Genomic DNA, 21,679 nt, shown 5'->3' with positions numbered 1-21,679 from the left:
TTAACTCGCGGTACCAGCTGTTCGGGTACAATACGATCCTAAGTTTCCCTCGTACGTTCTAGTTGGACCCACCTACGCAGTTAGGAGACTGTTTAGGTGTACGGTGTACACTGTGCACACTTCGATCACTCGGAAAAGCAGGAACAACCGAATATTAATCTGCGCTCAAACTTTTTCGCGCCTAAAGGTTGAAATCCATGAAACACGAATTCAACATATTTTTGACACTGCCTAGGAAATTTCGCAATTAATTAAATTAAAGAACGTAAAGTCAAGAGGTAACGCAGAGCCAGTATCCAAAAATGTAAAATATATATACGATATTTCCATAACTCCATCCTATCAAGAAAGTAAATTAATTTAGAATGCAATTACCGATGCGCTGAACGAGCAATAAACAAGAACGTCTACGAGTGCCGTTATTTAAATCTCTCCTAGTTCCTCACGGTCAACTCGTTTTATCGCGGATCAACTGGTCGAGACACGTAGCTATCGATCATATATTAATTTAAAATACGAAAAATCGTCGGTGATTATTCCCAGCGGCCTTCGAGCTTTGAAAACGCGAGCGTTCAGCCTCAATGGCCTAGCCTGAGATGAATAGAGTCGTTCTCTCGTCGGAGGATATCGGTTTTAACAACCGCGCGACTGTTCAAACGCGAACTCGAAATTGAACAGCAACGAAGCTTATTCCCGCGTTATTCAGTAGGTCGTCGAGTCGCGTGTATTCGAGTTCAAAGAGCAAAAATTACGATACGGGCCTTTCAGCTGGCAGCTCTCGCTCCCCGAGACACGGGGAGATCGTACAATGGAGATTCGTTTGAAAGGATCGAGAGTCAAAGGACGCGATTAAGACGTTTTCTCTTGGTCGTGAAGACGCTTCTGACAATCGCGATCGCCGTGGAACGCTTTCGTCCCGAGGTGAATCGGAGATCAATTGCGCGGTGTGAAATCGGCATTCTCTTTCTAAGCAGACACGGTTCTTCGTTAGAATGATTTGACTTTCACCGATGGTAACGTGTTTTGGGGAATGGAATTGGTTCGCAATCGTAAACAAACATCAAGGTTTGTGAGTAGTGACTATTAACTCTTTGCACTCTGCGCCATCTCGTCGCAAAATATGCGAACAGAAATCCCATTACATTAAATAGTCTAACTTTGGAAACGTGTCTTTGTTGGTATTATTAGACTTGATCATAAATTCGTATAGCTTTCTTGAAGCGTTGACACCACTGCAGATCACGTAAAGAGTTTATGTTTGCAGTGGTCTCACTAACAAAATTTGTTAGACTTAGGATATCCCCTCATAGAGTTAATATTTGTTTAGATTCTTTACTCGTATCTCTTAACAGATAATGTATTCTTTCATTGAGAATTCCTGGCGAACGCCATCGAAACGAGAGCCAGGTGTGCAAGTCGCGATCGCCACGTAAGAATCGACGACATCGACAGTGCGTAGTACCGCGGTTCGAATTTGGCAAGAGGAACCTTGGCGCGGACGTGGCATCGCGAGTCAACGGAGAGGGACACTTCCTCCGTAGCGGCGAACATCGAATACCTAATCGTACGCCACGTCGACACGATCCTCCTCCTCGTTCTCGCGTTGGTAGGTGCCAGAGCGCGTTAATGACGCGTGTGTATTAAAAACGCGGCCGACTTAAAATAAACGGGGTCTGCGAGGCTGTGGTGATTGATGAGGGAACTCGGCGCATCCACTCCGCTCCGACGACCCCTTTGGAGCGCCGATTCCGCGTCGCGGAGGAGACAGAACGGACTAAATCCTCCGCGGGCACCAAGGGAACGGATACCTCGACGATTTGTGCTCGGCTCGTTTGCGCCGCGAACGCACAAAGCGAGGCGACATCGCGCCGAATCGACTCCTCTTCCTTTTGCCACCGTGAAGAGATCACAGGGCTCGTGAGTCACTTGGGTGAAAAGTGAGACCGGTTTCGCGAAACCGTGTTACTTTGTTTTATAATTGCGAGCCACGGAGAGCTGCCTTTCATGCCCAATCCGCGCTCGCCAGAGTCCGCGTGCGTGGAATCTCCCTGGTAATTGTTCGCCTCTTCGTGGTCTCGAAGACCTCGTTTTCTAAGCGTATTTAGCCGAAACGATTCCATCGTCTGCGCGATCAATCGCGGTGACGCCCGGGGGAAGAGTTTCAACCGAAGAAATTTAAGAAAATCGGAGAGCTTTCAAGTCGAGTACCTCGCGGAACGATCATCGTAATAGATCATCCTGTAACCACCTGGAGCGTTGCCGTAATTTCTCACGAATGGATAGTACCCGTGCGTTTTCCTGATTATTTATCAATCATCTTAATGGATTTCACGCCAGGAATACGAAACATTCTTTTCTCCTGAAAGCTCGAAATAATTGGATCGAAAAAAAGTCCTGCAATGAAGCAAAAAGTCACTGTTGCACGACTAGACACGCTACATATTCGTTCTTCCCACGAGATTTTTTCCATATTCGGTCTCGTAAAAAGCGGAAGATTGATGCATTCCGTGAGCCGAGGCTCGCAACGACGAACGACGTTACAAATTACGCGCGATATCGCCGATGCCCGCAGATGGATCCCCGGCGGGATCGATCGTCGGCTGCCGCGGACTCGCTCGAATGGCAATTAATTATAAATAATTAGACGCGATTCGTTAAAATATCCAGAATAATTCATGACAGTTTCGGGCGGCCTTAACGATCGCCTGTCAGACAAACGACCAAAAGGCTCCCTTCTGTCATCCTCCCCCGTCTTCGCCACGGAAAGGAACCGACGCGTCACCAAGATCGTTACGTTGACGGATTCGTGGCTTCGCTGAACGACGGAAGTCACGTGGTGGCGCCTCGTCCGCGCCGTCCATCTCCCTTCGTCGACCCACTTCCGTCAGAAGCTTCGTTCCAATTTGTAGGACAAGTACAGAGTTCTTACAAATATGTTTTTTTAAGAGACAAAAAATTTCGCATTGTTCTTCAAATATACAGCCTATCCAACGACGACTTATTTCAAACGTATCATGTGTCTAGGCCAAGAGATCTACGAAATGGACCGACTATGATTTATTTTGATCCCGGTGGACCACAGTCTCGGACTCGCTACATACTCCGAAGTAAAATAAGCGCGGCGAGTACATTGCAGCACAGATTGCAACAGAGACAGGGTCGGGATAAACGTACAGTCATCCAACAATGATACGGGGATATCGATCAACGGAACAAACCGATTCGGGAACTCCATGGCTTAAAAGAGAGAATGCGCCGAGGCGTTCCTTCGGAACCCAGATAAACTCGGTCTCGAAGAATTAAATCGTCCTGCAGCGACGGATCTCCGTGCCCGCGGTTCGCGTTTGACTTCCATTCATCTCGCGCGGACTGGCCAATGTTGATTTATTTAGCCGATCTATTTCGCGTGGCTCATACATTTTAACGCGTGCATCGTTCACCGCGGACCGGCCGATCCGTCATGATCCACGGATCAATACGACTCCAATGGTGATTTCGCCGAACCAGTCTATCTCGGAGAACTATGTACTCCAGAAAACGCAGAAGTCCTCTTTGCCCGTGACGGCTGGGAGACCTTTAATTTATTGACCGACGGATAAATAACAAATTTTTTCTTGGTTAACCCTTGGTCCTTTTTGGGGATAAGCAAATATTGGTCACCAGAGGACTGTCAATTGACCCGTTCATTGCACAAATCGATTAACTTCATAGAAGAAAAAGTTGAGAAATACGATGAAATAATGTACAATGTTTTCTAAAATTCCCTTTATAATATAAATTCAAATATAAGTTCTATCTTTTTCAGGAAAGTTAGTATAAATACAAACATTTATGCCTATACTTTGACACTTAAATTTAAGATTTTTCAAAAAACGATGTTAATAGATTTGTGCAGTGAACGGTTCAATTAGACCCAGTATTTCAGAAACATGACGTTTAAAGTTAATCTACAAAGTTTGAGCACTGAAAGAATTCATGGAAAAATGATCAAGAGCTTCCATCGCCAACGATGACTTCGCGTCTAATCTGAACCAAGATTCGATCGTGATAACGAAAAGACGAAATTACTCCATTTTCTTCGTGATTTCGACGAACCAGGGTGGAATTCATTGAGGCAACAGGAACAAGAGGATCGAAGAGGGGCCTAACGAGGACGTTCTTCGAAAATGGCGACAAAATTCGGCACGTTTAGCCAGTTCTCTCGACCAGGGCCCAGAAGGAGCCACATCAAAGGCGACGAGCTGTTTCGAGGATACCGCAGGCAGTCGGTGGGAAAATATCATAAATCCACTTTGACGCTTCGCGCCTCGACGCTGTTATGACGCTCGATGTCATCCCGTCCCACCTTCGTCCTCCGTTTCTCTCGCGCTGCGGCGATTCTCTCATAATAAACGTCATTTATTTATACACGCCGCTGAGCGGCCGAAGCGAGGGTGGAGGAAAGATCGACGGCTACACAGCCGGGGAAAAACGCGATGCGATCGTAAATCGCCCGCGACCTGATGTACGGGGTGTCCCAGCCGAAAACGGATCATCCGAGTATCCATTGTAAATAGTAGAGTCTGAGTGTCAGATGACAGGATGTCGCACTTCTCGGAAAAATACAAATTTCACGAAGGAATGAATATTTCGAAACTCGAGATTGCGCCGTGTCTCTCAGCGCTAAATTCGTTCCTGCATCTCAACCGTTCGAGTATTGTGGTAAACAACCTTTTTCTGTACCGTACCGACGATTCTCGGCACTCGTTGTCTCCTTAAAGCGAGTCAGCCGGTTTCTGTTCGCCATCGAAATACATTCAGATTATTTTTATCCAAGCCCGATATCCAATTCCTTGACTTCCATCCCTTATGTAAGTGTGCGCCGGCCCTTCAACAGTAGCGATATCGAGGTGTGCTCAGTGGGACACCCCGTAGGTATCACGGACACGGTGCGCACGTGGAAAACAAACATTAATAGAACGACAGTTAGTCACCCTCGCCAGGGTGACATAACCCCTCGGGTACCGGTGTATTACTAATTATGTTACGACGTCGCGTCGCTGCCGTGTCACAACAAGCGTCGCCGGATGTAGCCGGCTTTTCGGTGGATATAAAAGCTTCCTCGTTGAATTACGATTGTCGTGGCGAACGATCAAAGCCCTCTCCACGAATTATGGCGCGAAGCTTTGACTCTTGCAAGCCACTGTTGTCGCTACACCGAGATTTCCGCCACGAGTCCTCCAATATTCACCAGATGTCGATCATCACAACCATGACTCAGTCTCTCTAATTCAATTATACCTAACGAGTCATCGAAAGTCCCAAGAACGCCTGTAACTCAACGATAATCATATGAGAACAACGTTTTTCATAGACCTCGGGGGTGTGTATGTATCGGGTACACCTTATGGCGTATCGGTAAATAACAGAGTCGCAAGACCGATGCTATCTAAATTGACAGGAAATTAGCATCGTCGGCTATCGCGGGGTATCTTCGAAATCGAAAGAAACGGTGGTCGGACGTAGACGGACGGCGGCGATCCTTTAATTGCGCTTTTTACGGTCAATTATCTCGTTAGAAGACAGTGTCCCGCTGCTTTCAGAATGTTAATCCAAGGAGCGATCGGGGCCTGTTACGAGACATGTTGGACGTTGGCGTTTCTTTTCTCGATATCGTTCGTCCTGTGGTCCTATAATCGACCGGCGCGAGAGGGAAGGGGGCAGGGGCGAGATTCGAACGAGAACTTTTTCACCTGGACCCCGACGGAACACCGGGAACCCCGCTGGCGTAATTAACATTCGGCACGTTTAGCCAGTCCTCGAGGAGCTTCTTGCCACAGTGTGTCTTCCTCCCAACCCCTCCTCTTCGCTTCGTCCTGACCAGACACTGATTGAGACGTGACCGCGCGATGACGTGCCTGCGACTTATACTCTGGCTGCTGTCTCTAGTCGCGTGTGTATATCCTCGCGACGACAAGCTTTCCGGGTCGATGACACCGCGTGGAGATCCTCGAGTCCTCGGACAGTTTTGAATCTTGGCTTAGGAAACGGAGTGGACAACGCGGAACGACCTGTTAACCCTTTTAGGACGATCGAAGATAACAGTCCGTGTCGATTGATTCATATGAATGCATCGACCACAGCCGATGACTGATCGTGACTGGTTGAGAATACCGATTAGGTGGGTGAGTCTTGGGATTCGATTAGTTGTAATTATCATCGGTATGACTAAGTGCTGTACAACGAGCCGGCTTCGTAGTCGAAAGGTCGAGAGGAAGGGAGAACGGTGAGATTGTAGAGTGTATGATTGGAAGTAGTATTTTTCACGAAATGTTGCGAGAAATGCACGAAGAATATACGGATATAGTATATAGATTTTTGGGACTGACTGTATGCAGGGACACGGGAAAAGGTCTGGGTCTCATCTTCTGGGTCTCAAGTTGGAGTATCACTCGAGGGAAAAAAACCAGGCTCAAGGTCGGTATTTGCCCCTTCGTAATATGCCAGGCACAATGTTTCGTAACTTGACCCGGAGTCCTCGATCTCTCCAAGAGGAATGCGTTTTGTGACAACCGTCGCGCGTCTGTTCTCCGTCGATGGTATCCACATGTCACCGACCGTTGCCGCGACCCAACGGCTCCATGAAACGTGCGTTTCGTCTGTTGACGTTACTCTCGAACGACTCTTGAGACCTGGTCATCGTGGTAGCAATGCAATTCCGACTAAGTGTTCCTAGCCAGTGCCAGACTCAATCAACTTCTGTCTAATAACCAAATTAGGGGATCAGAGGTCCACGGTAGTTCTGCAATAAAGTGGTATTTAAAAAGCACGCCCTTTAATAGAGGATTTATTTATCTGTTCATGCTGCGATATTTGTACTGTTTTTATTCACTCGTAAAACTGTACATGCGATGACGTTCTAGCTAGTAAGTCACGGCAAAGGTACTTTTCTCCTTCTCATTTTTTTTTAGAAAAGTGCATTCTTCCAAAAATTTCTTTCAATTATTAGGTTGTCCTAGAAGTTGGTGGCAATTTTTAACATTCGACTATTGAAAGACTATTCTCACCGACCAGAGATACATCAAAGTGTTCCAACTTTTTGATAATAATCAAATGTCTCCTATTCCCATCGAATAATCGGCCAAAGCAAACGAACCGACCCCCGGACAAGTAGCCCACGGCAAAGGTTGGTTCCCCGCGTCCCATCATCCGATGATCGAGGCACAACCTGTATCGGACAACGTAGACATCCCGAGGATTGATTCGTCATCCATCGGGCCCGCGGCTAGCCTGTTTTTGCCCGCGATCCCTCGACTAGTCACCAGTCATCTTCCACGTCGTAGTTTTCGTGTTCTTGTCCGGAGTCGTGGCTCGGTTCGAGTCGTTTAATTAAATACAGTTTTTCATCGGCAGGCCGAATCCGCGGCAGCCCGCTGGGACAAGGGGCAGCCGTGAGGCAGCGAATGCCGGCAAATAAATCAAAAGGGGAACCAGCGTGGACGAACCTGCGTCGGCTTCCTGGAAGGCAAACACGAGTCGCCGATATAATTAGTGGCAGCGCGTGTCCGATCGTTTCCCTCTCGATTGGCCTCTCTCGGGAAACGCCCGCGTTAGAGGAAAGTTCGGTCAAAACGACGTCGGTGTTTAGACTACTCGAGCCAAAATTACTCTCAGTCGTCTATAGCGGTTAGGAATTATGCACCGGTGTATCGCGAGGAGATTCGGCCGGGTTCGACATTTGGAATGACGGGGAAAACGTCCATCGAAGGAGTTTATAAAAGTTCGAAAGAGATTAAAAGTTCCCCCGGTTGTCAGGCTCGCCTCGAAACAGGGGGCCGTCCCACGGGGTCGTTATAATGATTGATGTCTTTCATATCCAAAACCGTCTCCGACGAATGTTCTAATGTCCCGCTTCGCCAGACATCGTTTTACACGCTGCAGCGCCCCGTATAATGTACCAGGCCTGAAAAGCGGAAAACATTAGGCTGGTGGAAATATCTTGCCTCGATATCAACCCAGTTCAGTCGATATTTCAAAATCGATTCGAACAGAATAAGCTAGTATAAAACGTCAGCGAAGACTTTACCTAAAGAATTTTTGCCCTCAGGGACTGTAGCTATGCTCGATTGCAGTTACAGTACGGGGTTAGCGATCCCGAGGTACCCGAGCTATAGAAATTAAGGATTCGTTGTAAAGTAGCGTAAATGTGATACGGAAAAAAATACATATACCCAAGAACTGGACCAATAGATTCCATAATCAATATAAAACAGATTACGTACCTCTTTAAAATAAAGAAACAAACAAACAAATAAGAAACCCGAAAACTTCCAGCAGCACCTACTTGACACGACGGAGGACATCGGCGTCTTTTTAAGACCAACGATTGGATACATTCCACGGAGCACTCGTAAATCACGCTACATCGGCGGACCCACGATCCTGCAAATATTCGAGGAAGCCTCGCAGAGGGACATTAACGTTCATCCTGGACGATTAAATAAGTCATATCGTCGCGGACCCTAACGAAGCACCGTGGCATCCTCGCGGACAGCCACGCCGAGTCGACGTCGTCTGTCGCGGTTGTCGGCTGCCGGAGAGCCAGCTTCTTTTTCGTGCCACTCCTTTCTTCCCTCCCTCTCCGAGATATTCCCGACCCTTTCCCTCCGCCGCGTGCTCCAGACACGGTATTTATAAACAAGAGATCCGTGGACCACGCGGAACACGGATGAGATTCTGCGGGATTCTTCTGCCCTCTCTGCGAATCGCACTACGTACACGATTTTTACGAAGAGGACTCCGTTAGTCGCTTCATCGACAGATGTACTCCAAAAGGTGGTAGCATTAGATCGCCCCACAAGTTCATGCCACTTATTCTTCTGCTACTCAAATTAATATGTGAAACATGCCCTTAAGTGTTGTAAAAAAAGGTAATCTCTCTTGTTTTACAATATTTTCCCATCTTTATGACGTGGTCATTATATCGTCGCTATCAAATTTGTGTAGTTTTTTTTTTTTATTAAATATTGACACAGTCAGCAGCACGAATTTATGGGACGATCTAGTATTTTCTTTCTTCGACGAACAGCGAAGATATCAGAGCCCATGATCTCCAAAAAGAGATACTGAAGAAGTTGGAGTTGACTGGACGTCTAAAGAGGACCACTATCGACCAATTATTTATGCTTGAACTTAAATAGCAGTAGGATTTACCCTTTGTACCCTCTACTTAGCTATTCCGATAGAAAACGTGGAACTACCCCTAAAAGGTATACCCCACACAGAGCGCGTACACGACATTAAATATCAACGACGAAAGCAACGAGGATGTCCGTTTCGCGGACAAATGCTCCAACCGCGATTGAACCGTCCGCGCAGGACAGATTAACTCTCTCTAAACCTAATATCCGAATAGTCGACGAACAATTACCGTTACGTAACAATGCTGTCTCGTTGCCGCGGCGTTATCGCTGTCGGTCGTTAATTCAGCTTTTAACTGAACGGTGTGTGTTTCCATCGGATTCACCCGGGAGACAGCCCGTTAACCGCTTAAAAATTGATTCTATACCGGGTGGCACGCCGACGTCCGTTCTCGTCCTCTCCGCGGGAGGATCTCTCGCTCCTCTAAACTGTAGCCGCTTTGACAGACTGGCGGCTGGCGTGAAAACGCTCGCCAATTAACCCGTGGTGAATTATGCGCCGCCCCTTGCCCACTAATTTAGTAGGTGACTTATGTCGTACTTGCCAGCCGACAAGCCCCGGACGAATTCGAGTACCTCGCTGAACGCTGAGCTTCCCTCCGACTCTTCTTTTTCGTCCTATTCTTCCTCGGTTGCGCCGACTTCTCCTCGGTCTCCTTCTGATCGTCTTTCCGCGGCTTACGGTCCGCTACACACGAGCGTACTCTTGGTAAGTATAGTGGAGCTCGATAGCATGTGATACTTTTGGTAGAGTGTAATTAACACCATATAGAGGGTACCGCATATAGTGGAGAATTCTTTTAGTCAATAGTTGCTCTCTAGAGTTTTTAATCATCTATAGCAGGTTGTGCTAGATTTGAAGCTTTATGAAAGTGATTCCTGCGGAGTTCACCTTGGATGTTTTATGAAATGTGTTCGATAGTAGGAGAGAAATGTGTTTTAATGTCATAAATGCACCAGCATCGTGTCTCGGCTAATGTCCTTACGACGTTCGAACCATGTTTTCTAATGGAAACGTCTAATATAATTGTCATTTCAGCCATTTATCGTTAAGATTGGATGTGAATTGAGCCGTTCATTGTACAATTTGATTTACTCCATAACACAAAAAGTTAAGAAATTTGATGAAATAATGTACATTGTGTTTTTAAAATTCCCTTTATAATATAAATTCGAATAAATATTATAGAATGCATAAATGCAAATGTAGCTTTCATCTAACGGTATATAAAATTAATCAGAAAGAATAGCCAAAAAATAATCGTCAGTAATGTTACAATTTTTACGTAACTGGCGGAGTTAATCGATTCGTGAAATTAATGTGATAGAGGGTTGCGTCCTGCATCGTACGGTGAACGATATCTTATTAATCATCGTTTCATCGCTAAGAGCTCCAAGTGTAAGAGCTTTCAGTGTCTTCTCATAGTCTCGCGAATACCGTTTAAATTACCACCTTTACATCCGTCCAACGAATGGGACTTTGTAAACATAGCGGTTACGCTCTTGTGTGACAGACCGTACCTTCTTCGAGGCTCGTCTCGTCTCTCTGCGTTGTACCTTCTGGTTCTGTTCCCTTTCTCCGTTGGTCGTTCGATGACGAAGCGGTCCCGGTGTCGCGCAGCAGCCGGACATCCGGTAACTCGCTTGGCCTCCTTTGATGTCTTTGAGCAGGCGAATTCGCGGGATCATACGTCGAATGAAATATCGCTGCGTAGCTCTTTCTGCTTTCGTCGTTGATGCATCTCGTCGCGTTTTCGAGCGAACCCGGGGTCCCGGATACGCGGCGCGGACGCGTGGTTGCCGTGGATTACTCTCGGCCTCTGCCAGCAATCGGTTTATTGCCAGCACGAATCTCGCACCTTTCGACGCGGCCCTTTGGTCTTTAACCGTGGATCGTGTTTCCCCGAAAACTTGCTCGGGATCGTGACAGCTATCGGCAGCCGCGATCCCACTCGACGAAAGGGTTGTTTTTGGGCCTGGAAGTTTCAGGGAATTTGGAAGCGACAGACGTTTCGATAATATACACGGTTTCGACTGGTTTAGTCGATGATTTCATTCGAAGGATTTTCTGTTTGGAGTACAGTTGTGTACACTTGCCTAAGTATATAAAAGTATAACCTTATTCATGTACATATTTATAATGAAAAATTCATTTGGTAATATCAAAACTATTATTTAATTTAGTCAAACTTCTTCAGTAGCCACAGAGAGTACCAATATTTATTGGGGTTAACTGCAGTTGCTAATCCTATCGCATAATAGTTTACTCCGGCGTCTTAGACATCAATGGAACACACAATTTTGGACTACGCGCCGGTGGAAGTAGAAGAAATACAGACCGAGCTCCCCCAGCGTTATAAAGTCGAAGACTTATATCGCGACCTAACAAACAAACGAGTTTCGCGAAAGTTGGACGGTCGGCGGATTTCCAAGCACAGTTCGTAGACTCTCGAACGAACGAAGAAGCGCAGCGGAAGGGAACGGACACGCGACTTTTTCAAGTAATCGCGCGGGAAGTGGAAGAGTTACTGCCCGCCGTTGGTATTCGGCCATACGATGGTTTATTCAGGAACAATAGACAGTCCACCGTATCCGGGACCTACGTCGAAGAGGAGCGGCCGCATCAAACATTCGATACCGAGGCCACAAATCGGAAAGCCAGACGTCGACGATATATTATGATCGTCACGGACATCCCCGACGTTCTTTACCGATTCAGCTGCTGTTACCCGGGGGAAGAAAAAAAAAGGAAAAAGCGGTGGCCTCCTTATTTCATATTTCTCTTGGAATATCTTACGTGCGCTTTTACGGTCCCATTGGCGACACAAATGGAATATCTACCGATGTGCCAGTAAACACTGTTGGCCTTGTTGATAACGCATTTGTGTTAGAGCGGGATCAAACGGAGCAGCTAGGAGATAGACTTGGCGCCCAATTTGCTTGAATAATTCCCAATTCTGTAAATAACACAAGTTACTTATTGGTCTTTATTTTATAAAGTATATTCTAGTGTATTTTAGTGAAAAGACAAGTGGATGACTATTGGTACAGTGGTTCTCGGATCTCAAGCATAACAAGCATTAACCGCTTGACCTATTATACTATACCTTCACCAATCTAGAATCCCTATACCCTAAGCGTCTAAAACCCTGAGAGTCCATCTTGGCTTCTCCACGAGCATCGTCCTTTTTACCAGCTCGTCCGGTGCGTCGAAAGGTAGCATAACCGTGTAGGTGGTGAATAATGAATGGCGACGTCGAAACAACTTGCTGGACCAGCGTCGAGGACGCGGATCAGGAGGACGGCGTGTAGGTACGAGAAGTTCGGGGTCTGGGACGGACGCAGTTACGGGCGCGAGTTCCGGGTGGAACGACATGAAAAATTAACGGGCTCGCGTTTTGACGTCGCGTCAAACTTTCGTTGTGCGGGTGATAGATCGTCCCGCGACCGTGTAGATTACTCTCGTCGCGCCTCGAACGCGAGGCAAGAGGGAACAGATGGACGGGAACGGGGAGGGAGCGAACAGAGTGGTAACGAAAAGACGGTTTTGAATTTCTCTCTTAACGAGCATTGGACAAATCCGAATTTTACGAGCGACACTCGCCCGGCGCTGCCCGCTACCTGTCGACTCCAACGACGAATCTGCGAGGGCTAAGCATTTTTTGGAAGATTTATTGCCGCCCCGGTGGCCGTAACAAACGCGCCGCTTTCCTCGTCCGCCCTGAATGCTCGTCGTTGGGTCATTTGCGCGAGTTTCAGAGCGTTCGCGTGTAGTCGACCAGTTGGACTCCTCGAACGATTAAGGACAGTTTGATTTCTACCTTTTACCGGGTCCTTTCTATTTTAACCCTTGGAAGTTGAGGCCTAGAAAGCCTGTGTTTGACATAGGTATTGGGAGTGGATATTCAAACTTCGCGATTCACGGCATCGGTGTGTCATTTAACCCCTGAGGAAGTGTTTCATTCAAATATTCCAAAGACAAACTACCATCCACTTTGCGTCCCAGTCCTGATACCGATCAAACGGCGTAATAAAAAAGGTCGAAAAGACGCGGAAGCCTAATAAAACTCTTTTCCCGTCCACGGCTCCGTTAATTACCATAAGTTAATTACAACGACGCGAAAGCTCCGTCAGCCACCCCTGTCGACGGCTCACGGGGGTGCTTCCCATCCCTCCGTACATATAGGCGCACACATAACCTATGTATATACATAAATATTTATATGTACGCGTATACATTGCATCGGCGCGAGAACTTGCCACCCGATCCCCCTCCCTAGTCACCTTTTCACCCTGGCCACCCCCGTTCATATTTACGAGGCGAACTTTGCTTTAAGCCTGCCGATGTTTTAACTTTATCGCGACCGAAGTATGATTTTACGAGAAGCCCGCGGGCTAAATATGCCCGCGTCGTAAAATTAACGGCGTTTCCATAAAGGAGTCCGGGGTGCTTGCGTTAAAACTCGATAAAAGCCAATAAAGCATCGCCACGGAGCCGCAGTTTAGTATAGTTTATCGCTCCTTCCCGCCACGAAGTCACGAGGCGTTCGGGCTGACCGCTGCCAACCTGCGCGCCCATTTGCAGCCTCCTGCTCGGATAAGACTTACGAGGATTCCGCGGAAGACGGGTTCGAGGACCTCGCGACCCACGATCCCGATCCTCCGGACGAAAACTCCTCTGTCCCTCGGCTACGACGAACCACCGAGTCGCTGTTAATTTTTATCTCTCGAGCGTGGTTCGTAAAAATCTTGCGGCAACTTAGGATCGAAAACATCGGAGGAACGAGTTGATTCGCGATTGCGGGGTGAAGATAAAGCTTTGTCGCCGAACTTTCCTGACATTAGCTTAGGATGTATAAAATGTCCTGTAGTTAAAGCCCATGAACAAGTCTGCAGTGTGAATGTCTCTCCGCTCCTCCTCGATTTCCTTAAAAAATATATTTAGTCGATGAATCGACCACCTCTGAAATAGAAAACGAAACTGAAGCAATCGTTTTCTCGCCGAGTATCTCGTGGACTCCTCCGCACCTCGAGTATCGATAGCCCGTGGGGAGACATTGCAAGGGACGGGCCCCAATAATCGCGGGTTATTCCAATCGAATCACTGCACACCGCAAGGACATTCCCACAGTATCTGCGTGTACTTGCAAGATAAGTGGTCGATTATCGTTTGTCCCCCATCGGTAATGCCTCTAAAAACTGCATCCCCGTTGGCGGCAGATAGTGTTGTCTCAGTTAGTATCCCGCGACACGATCATTTTACAACTGGGCTACTATACTGGTAATGGGTAGGTTTATCTGCGACAGGTACTGGTCGCCCGTAGGGATACGCTGCCTTAGCGTCCCTCGTATACACCTGCATTTTTGCACATCGGTATCTTTATGGCGGCATAAAACGGGTTTACCCGGCAATTTAAATGCCGTTCGCGGCACTAACGGCGAGCCTGAGTACATTTTTGTAATTCTAAAATTAGACTTATCCTCGCCCCCACCCCCGAAAGGAGGATAATGCTACAGGCTAATTTCGTTTAGGTTCAGGACGTTATTGCTCCGCGTGTGCGCGTTAAGAATATCCTCGAAATTACCCTTTGCGTGTCAATTGTCAGGTAATAGAACGTTTAAACTCATCAGGTCCTCGAACTCGAATCAATTTACACGAATCAAGGCATCACCGAAACTTTCTGTCAATATGATACAGACAGATACACACCAAAGTCAAAATGCCTTTTCAGGACATAACCATAAACCGCTGCAGGTTCCCCTGATTCAGAGACCTCATCAAGTCGATGCCTCGGGAGGCCATTCGAATCGCAGATCCAGCGATCAGGGCGGACAGATCTCGACTGAATCGAAATTGAAACGTAAACGGAAGCGTTCCATCACCCTTCGAGCATTTTTCCTAGACAGGCGAGGGCCCGTGTTCCGTGGCAGGGCCCGCGCGAGCCTCGGTCTCCGCATTGCAAGAAGGAGCCAAACGAAAAGGGACGCGGGTGTCCGCATAACTCTGCGGGATCTAGCGAGCTGCCCGAGGAGGAAGGACCCCCACAACCCTTTGAAGGTTTATGCCGATTCAGGAACGAGTTGATTCATGAAGACGGGATGGACCTCCTTGAGATCCGCGGCTCGGTGCCCCCAAGGCCGTGGCGGGTGGTCCCGCGGCTTGATTTCTTGTTTCCTCCACCACGACCGATCTGGCCTGTGCGTTCGTTCTCCTCCGTTTCTCTCGGCTGCCGTGCGAGAGCAGGAACGAGAGGGACTACCGATCGGACACGGCCGCGGGACGACGACAGAACCAGGGAACAGGGGAGAGAGGGGCCCGAAAGAAGGGAACAGAGACGCGCAACGGCATTCCCCGCTGTCCGTATACCTATAGCGATTGTCGATTTAAATGTTTACTAATAACCAAGCTTGTCCCGCAACCACCCAGAAGTCGGTCGCTTTGCATTTTTATAAGTACATCTTGCGGTCGGTTCCGAGAACGGGGACGTTTCATATTCATCTGCCGTCGCCGGCTGCCGGCCGACTGTCCCATGCGTTGCCAGGAGGAACCCTGGCGCGTATTGTCTCCGTCGTCGGGATGCATGCTCCACGATTAGGCGGACAACGGCATAATGATACGCGGTGCTCGTCCGCGAGGACGGTTCCAGTCGTTAAACGAGCAGAATCCGTTCGAGGGAACGTTACACGCTGGTACGTCCGTTTTTGCTCGAGGCTCTAAAGGTGTGCTGGAATTTTTATTGTTTCGGTAGGGCACCTTATCAGAAGACATCGTCGTCGCCACATCGCAGCCAGATTTCTCAGAAATAGATATCTTATTCTTCGAGATTCAGTTTTCAACAAACCTTCCACTCGAATAAAGACCCTCCCAGTGTCTCGTCCAAGCGTACTCACCCTGTTTCGTCGCCCAAAGATCCCTCGATAGTTTCTCACCGATCGACTCCCCGGGAGCCATCGATCAAGCTCCAGGACGGATAGGCAGGGAAAGAATGACGAAGCCTGCCAGATTTTCTGTTGTTTTTTTTTTTTATAATGATTCGTTTATTGCGAAAGGACACAGTCTGCAAGCCATCTGCCAATGTGGCATCGGCGAGCTCGCGTGAAATTTTGGACACGAATGACTAAAAGGTGATGGCGATCGTTCACTCTCGACATGACATGATATGTTGACAGTCGCTGCGCCCTGCAGGTGTCGCGCCTTGTCCAAACTACCTGGGGACCGAGTTTAGTGTAGTACGTCTTTGTGTTTCTATGCCCGTTGGGTCGCGAGGACGGGAAAGCTTCTCGCGGCAGCGGGGCGCAACGCGATTTCTAAGTTCTGGCGGATTACGGGCGGAGCGGAGCGCGTTCGACGAAATCTCCGCGGCCTAGAGACCAGCAGAGAAGACGACCGAGGAGGAAAAATTGGGAGGCCCTCGAAGGTGTCGTCGTTCGCGTCCTCGAGCGTCGAACAATAAATAAATAATACTTACGAACGGAGAAACCGAGACATTCGCGCGGATTCAGGCGCGTTCCGTCCGTCGCCCGTAATCCGTTGCAGCGATTCAACGATCCATACCTCGTCATGATCGACCGAGTCGACGCGAATCGATAATATTGTAAACATTGCAATAACAATAATAATAATATAATAATAATAATAATCGTAATCATAATAATAATAATCATCGTCGTCATCGCCGTCGTTAGTATGAATTATGATCTCAAATATTATAATAATAATATCGTACCTACTCTACATACAATACATACACTGGCCGGACGCTCTCTACTGGGCCCTCTCTACTATTTACAAACGCATAAATAATTATTATTATTACCGTGTATTTATATATATAGTACTTTATGTATATTATGACTGTCGAGTCGACGCCTAGGATAGTTTTCATTTAAACCGCGATAGCTGCTGCTGCTGCTGCCTACGGAGATAAACGGGAGGGGGCCTACGATTTCGTTTTCTCCATTTCGTTTCCTTGTTTGCTTTTCGTCGAGGGCAAAGGAGAGAACCGACGTGAAGGAGGACGAGAGACCGGAGGATGCGGGAGTTTGTGTCGGAGGGCCGAGGACCTAGAAAGGATAAACGAGGGGAGCCCGAAGGACGATAAAGAGATAGAGAGACTAGGAATGGAAAGGGGACAGAGATCGAGGGGATGTCGAGGACCGGGGGGGGGGGGGGGCGCAGTATATCTCGTTCCGTCGTTCTTCGGTCAGTTACTGTACACTAATTACAAGATCGTAGTCTCTTATTATTGTCATCCACACCACACAACAGCGCCGCGCGCGACTGACTCCGCGCGACGGCGATCCGTCAGCTCGGTTCAGATCGAGTCAGTTAAATCAGTCCACGGGTTCACCGGGGAATCACACTCGCCCGGGGGACTTGAGCTCCTGCGTCGGTGGCAGACTGCCGCTCGGATGGGGCGACTGGTCGGAGCCACCCGAGGAGGCTGTCGACGAGGAAGACGGGGACAGGCCCGAGGACGCGATCGTCACGAGAGCGGCGCGTCCACCGCCACCCCCGGTTATCGAGATATGTTTCACGTTGCCGCTGGCCACGGTCGAAGCGGAGGAGGTCAGTATGCTGGGGGCGGTGGACGGCGGCATTACGCCGCTGAGACCACCCAGAGTCCTCGAATAGGTCTCCAGCAAGGACATGTCGCCGGATCCCAGATGAGAGGCGCCGTAGAGGTTCCGGTAGAAGTCCGGATGCGGTCGCACGAACTGCGTTCCCGTGTGCATCGCCGGGTGCAGGGGATGATGGGGCGGCAGACGGCTCGCCAGAGGGCTCACCAGCTTTCCACCGCCGCCGCCCCCGCCGCCGCCGCCGCTGCTTCCGCTGTAGGGCGACGAGAGGCCCGACATCGTCGTCGGATTCGGACTTTGCTGTTCGCCGTCCTTGCTCGCCATGTCGGCCAACGACCAAATCCGTGGTTTCGTGGTGACGCCGCTGACCGTGGACGGCGCGCTGGTGCTCGCCGGAAGATGATGACTACTGGGAGGCGTGCTCTCCGGGGACGGGTGACGCAAGAGTCGACCGTGAGATGACGACAGATACGCGGGATGCTGGAGCTGCAACGGATGCCTGGGCTCTCTCTGATCGTAGAGACACTCGGGGCTGTCGGGACCGCTGTCCGCGCGCGACTCGCTCCATTCGCTCTCGGTTCTGCCTTGCACACCGGCGGATCCGCCGCTGGTGCCGTGGAGAAGGTCCATTCGGTGCGTGGGTCGCTCCCCATCCTCGCTCGAACCAGTACCGGAGTCCTTGGAATCTGTAACAGGGAATGGAATCTGATTTTAGGGGATGAAAATGGGAGATTTCGTTAGAGACGCATTAGTTACGCATCGCGGATAGAATTTAGTGGGGCATTTAAAATACCTTTACGGAAAATATGTGCAGGTGATAATTGCGGCGAAGTAATAGAAGTAGATGCGTCGATAAAATCGAAGAAATTAGTCTTTCCACTTACGGATCGAGCTACGAATAAGGCAAGGTGACTTCAGAGTACGCCTATGCGCGCGCTTCTGAAAATTGATAGCGCTCAGCTTTAAGTTTACAAACTGCCAAACGTGTTTCTCGAGGCACGAAGAGACACTCGGAATCCTAATGTGGTACATAGTGTCCAGGAAAGTATATAGAATTCATCCCTGTGATCGTAGCTCTGGACATTTAACTGCGCTACCGTCTTAGCCCCCCACTGTTTTTACGACCCCGCTATATTACCCCTGTCGACTATAAAATCAATAATGTTCGAGGGTCCCCGGCGCTTTTAGAAAAGTGTTCAGGGGTTACGTATCCTTTGTCGAGTAATCCTCACCTAGCCGATCCTTCTCGTCCACGCTCTTTCTTCCGCTGTCGTCGTCCTCGTTGTTGTTGTCCTCGTCCTCTACCCTGTTCCTCGGCTCCCACGTCATCTTGTTCTCTTTCTTTAGACGTCTGCGCGCGTTCGCGAACCACGTCGACACCTGCGTCAAAGTCATCTTCGTGATGATAGCCAGCATGATCTTCTCGCCCTTGGTCGGGTACGGGTTCTTCTTGTGCTCGTTTAGCCAAGCCTTCAGGGTACTCGTTGTCTCGCGCGTTGCGTTCTTTCGTCTCGCGCCGTTGAGGTCCATGCCATAACTGGAACAAATAGAGCGGGTGCCCGTTAAACAACAATGTCGCCCTAACTCTAGCTCGGATGGTCGATCTCCTTTCTAGACCTGACCTTTGAAACGATTCGAAGTCGAGTTATTCGATTCGTGTATTGGACTGACGCTGTCAGCCACAGGGATAATCCGTCGTGACACTTACCTTTTTCTAATCTCAAAGCATACGAGGTAAAGTTATTAATATTTTGAAAAATACTTCATTCTTAGCGGTGCGTAAATAAAAGAAACGGACTTCGAATTCCTCTAAAGATCCTAGGACCTCGAGTTCATTGCGGGCTAGATAGCACGAATCGAAGTCTTTAATGGACCGCTCGGTAGAAGCATTCTTTTATTAAGTCCTTCGCCGTTGGTCGTTCTCATCGTCGTAGGATGCACGTGACCCGGATATAGGACGGTCGGAGACGTACACAGGTCGCGATACGTTATAGGAGCAAACTGGATAAGAGAAGACACCGCGATCGGGGCGGAGTGCGGTAAGGGAGGAAGAAGATGGCAAAGTCTCCGGTGGAACCTCGTGTCGGGAAACTTATCCAATCGTGAGGCTCGTTACGCCTTCCCCCTGGCTCGGTAGAAAAGTCCGAGTCCTGCTCGGTTAGAGGAACGATATAAGCGGGTAGCTACTACTTTCATCCCGAGAGCAGATCTCTATCTAACGGTTTAAGCTCCTTCCTTCCATTCTGGCCTGAAGGAGTGGAGTGGAAAGGAGTCGAGTGCCAGCGTGGATTCCCTCCCCTCCTCGCCTCACCCAGTCGGACCGGAGGGACCGACTCCCTGGGATCCCATTACTAAAAGACTAACCCTTATCAAAGATTAAACTTCGGTATAACTGCTGAATCGACGGGATCGAAATTAAATTTTCCACCGTCAGGCGAACGGCTGGGAGATGCCCGGCCTCCCTCTCGCTTCCCTTTCCTACTTTTTTCCTTGTTCCACCTCCACTCGACTCCGCGTCCTCCTCGTAGCGGTCTTTCCACGATTCTCGGAGTGCTCGATTCTCTTTTTCCTCTCCGACGCGAGTCACCGCGAACGTCAAACTCGGAAGAAACAAGTGGACGGAATTTATCCGCAAGAACCGCGGCGGAAAATACTTCCGAGACGTCGATACGGGTGACGAAGTGAATCCACGGCGTTCAAGGGTCTCGCGGATCCGTTTTAGTTGGAAAAAATTCATCGGAAAACACGATAGGACAGCTACGAGAAAATATTACAAGAATAATAGGACCTAATTTAGTTAAGTTTCATTGGTTTCGAGTTGGAGAAACAATGGATGATCATTTTCTCGTGACACCAAGACGAAACTTTCCCATTCAAACGAACGCTACCGTATGGACCACGCCCGGCGGCGATTTCCACCGTATAAAAATCGCGGTTCCGGAATAATCTCTCAATAGAAGGATCCCGAAAGTCACCCCTCCGTCACGAAGGCAGCGAGCAACATCCTGAACGACGAGATATCGCTGATCCAAATCCCCTCGGAGTCAACTCGGAAGCGCACCTTTGTCGGCTACGAGACTCCTGCCCGCCGTCACGGGGAGCCGCCATTATTGAGCTTTATTTTCACCCTCTTTCGTCCCAACAGAACCAGAGAAAAAGAGGGAAGACAAAGAGGGAGGGCGTGTGTGGACGCGCGAGTGACGTTCCCAGGGTTGGCGGCGGAACGAGGGGGATGGTCGTGGAGATGGGAAATTAATAAAACTGTCACTTATCTACCCTTCCCCGGGGCAGGCCTACACGCGGTATCTCCCGGGCTCTTCTGTCTTCTTTCCGCCCTCTATCTTTCCGGTGGCGGTTGTTCCATTCGCGGCTATCCCCCTCTCGCTTCCACCCACCCTGGTCTGCACGCGCGGGATTCGTAGCGGGCTGAAACGAGGCGCTAAACATTTCAATTTGGCATCACAGCCGCTTCCACCCGTCGAGGATGTACACGCAGCGGTTCACACATTCTCCAGTCCTGCTCTTTCCTTCTGCGCACACGGTGTCCACGCTCCCAGAGTCGCTCCTAGGAAACTTGCGCGAGTACTATCTCGAATTTGCTCTGGCAAAAATTACACCCTTGGGCACATATTTTAACGCATTGTTGACCGGCAGTTTTACACAGAAGCGACTTCATGACACCGGCTATTATTTCGTAATTGAATGTCATATAAGGTACCGAGCGATATAAACCCAAATACCGAGAAAAGTATATTCTATTCTTAAAAAAGCTTTGAAATATTTTATATTGCTCTGGGTTTCATAAATTGAAATAAATAATGCAAGTGCAATCACGACTCGTGACCGCTCAACATTGCGTTAATTAAGTACGCGGAACGTGGAATCCTTTTTCAGGAGCAATTCTTCGTACGAATCGAAAA

General features: G+C 48.8%; 1 protein-coding gene across 1 annotated transcript in view; it reads right to left on the bottom strand.

Annotated features, from left to right (window-relative positions):
* Positions 1 to 15,285: 15,285 nt before the first annotated feature.
* The window catches only part of LOC128872133 (iroquois-class homeodomain protein IRX-6-like), a 44,339-nt gene continuing 37,945 nt past the window's right edge, over positions 15,286 to 21,679 (bottom strand). The window contains exons 4-5 of the mRNA XM_054114524.1: positions 18,992 to 19,296; positions 15,286 to 18,445 (exon numbers count right to left, since the gene is read on the bottom strand). Coding sequence (XP_053970499.1) covers positions 17,538 to 18,445; positions 18,992 to 19,296 — 1,213 coding nt within the window. The 3' untranslated portion in view covers positions 15,286 to 17,537. The remainder of the gene's footprint in view (positions 18,446 to 18,991; positions 19,297 to 21,679) is intronic.

The sequence above is a fragment of the Hylaeus volcanicus genome, chromosome 2 (genome assembly GCF_026283585.1).
Source record: "Hylaeus volcanicus isolate JK05 chromosome 2, UHH_iyHylVolc1.0_haploid, whole genome shotgun sequence".
NCBI lineage: Eukaryota > Metazoa > Arthropoda > Insecta > Hymenoptera > Colletidae > Hylaeus > Hylaeus volcanicus.
Note: the sequence above shows the minus strand (reverse complement) of the source record. Positions and strands in the feature narration are given on the sequence as shown.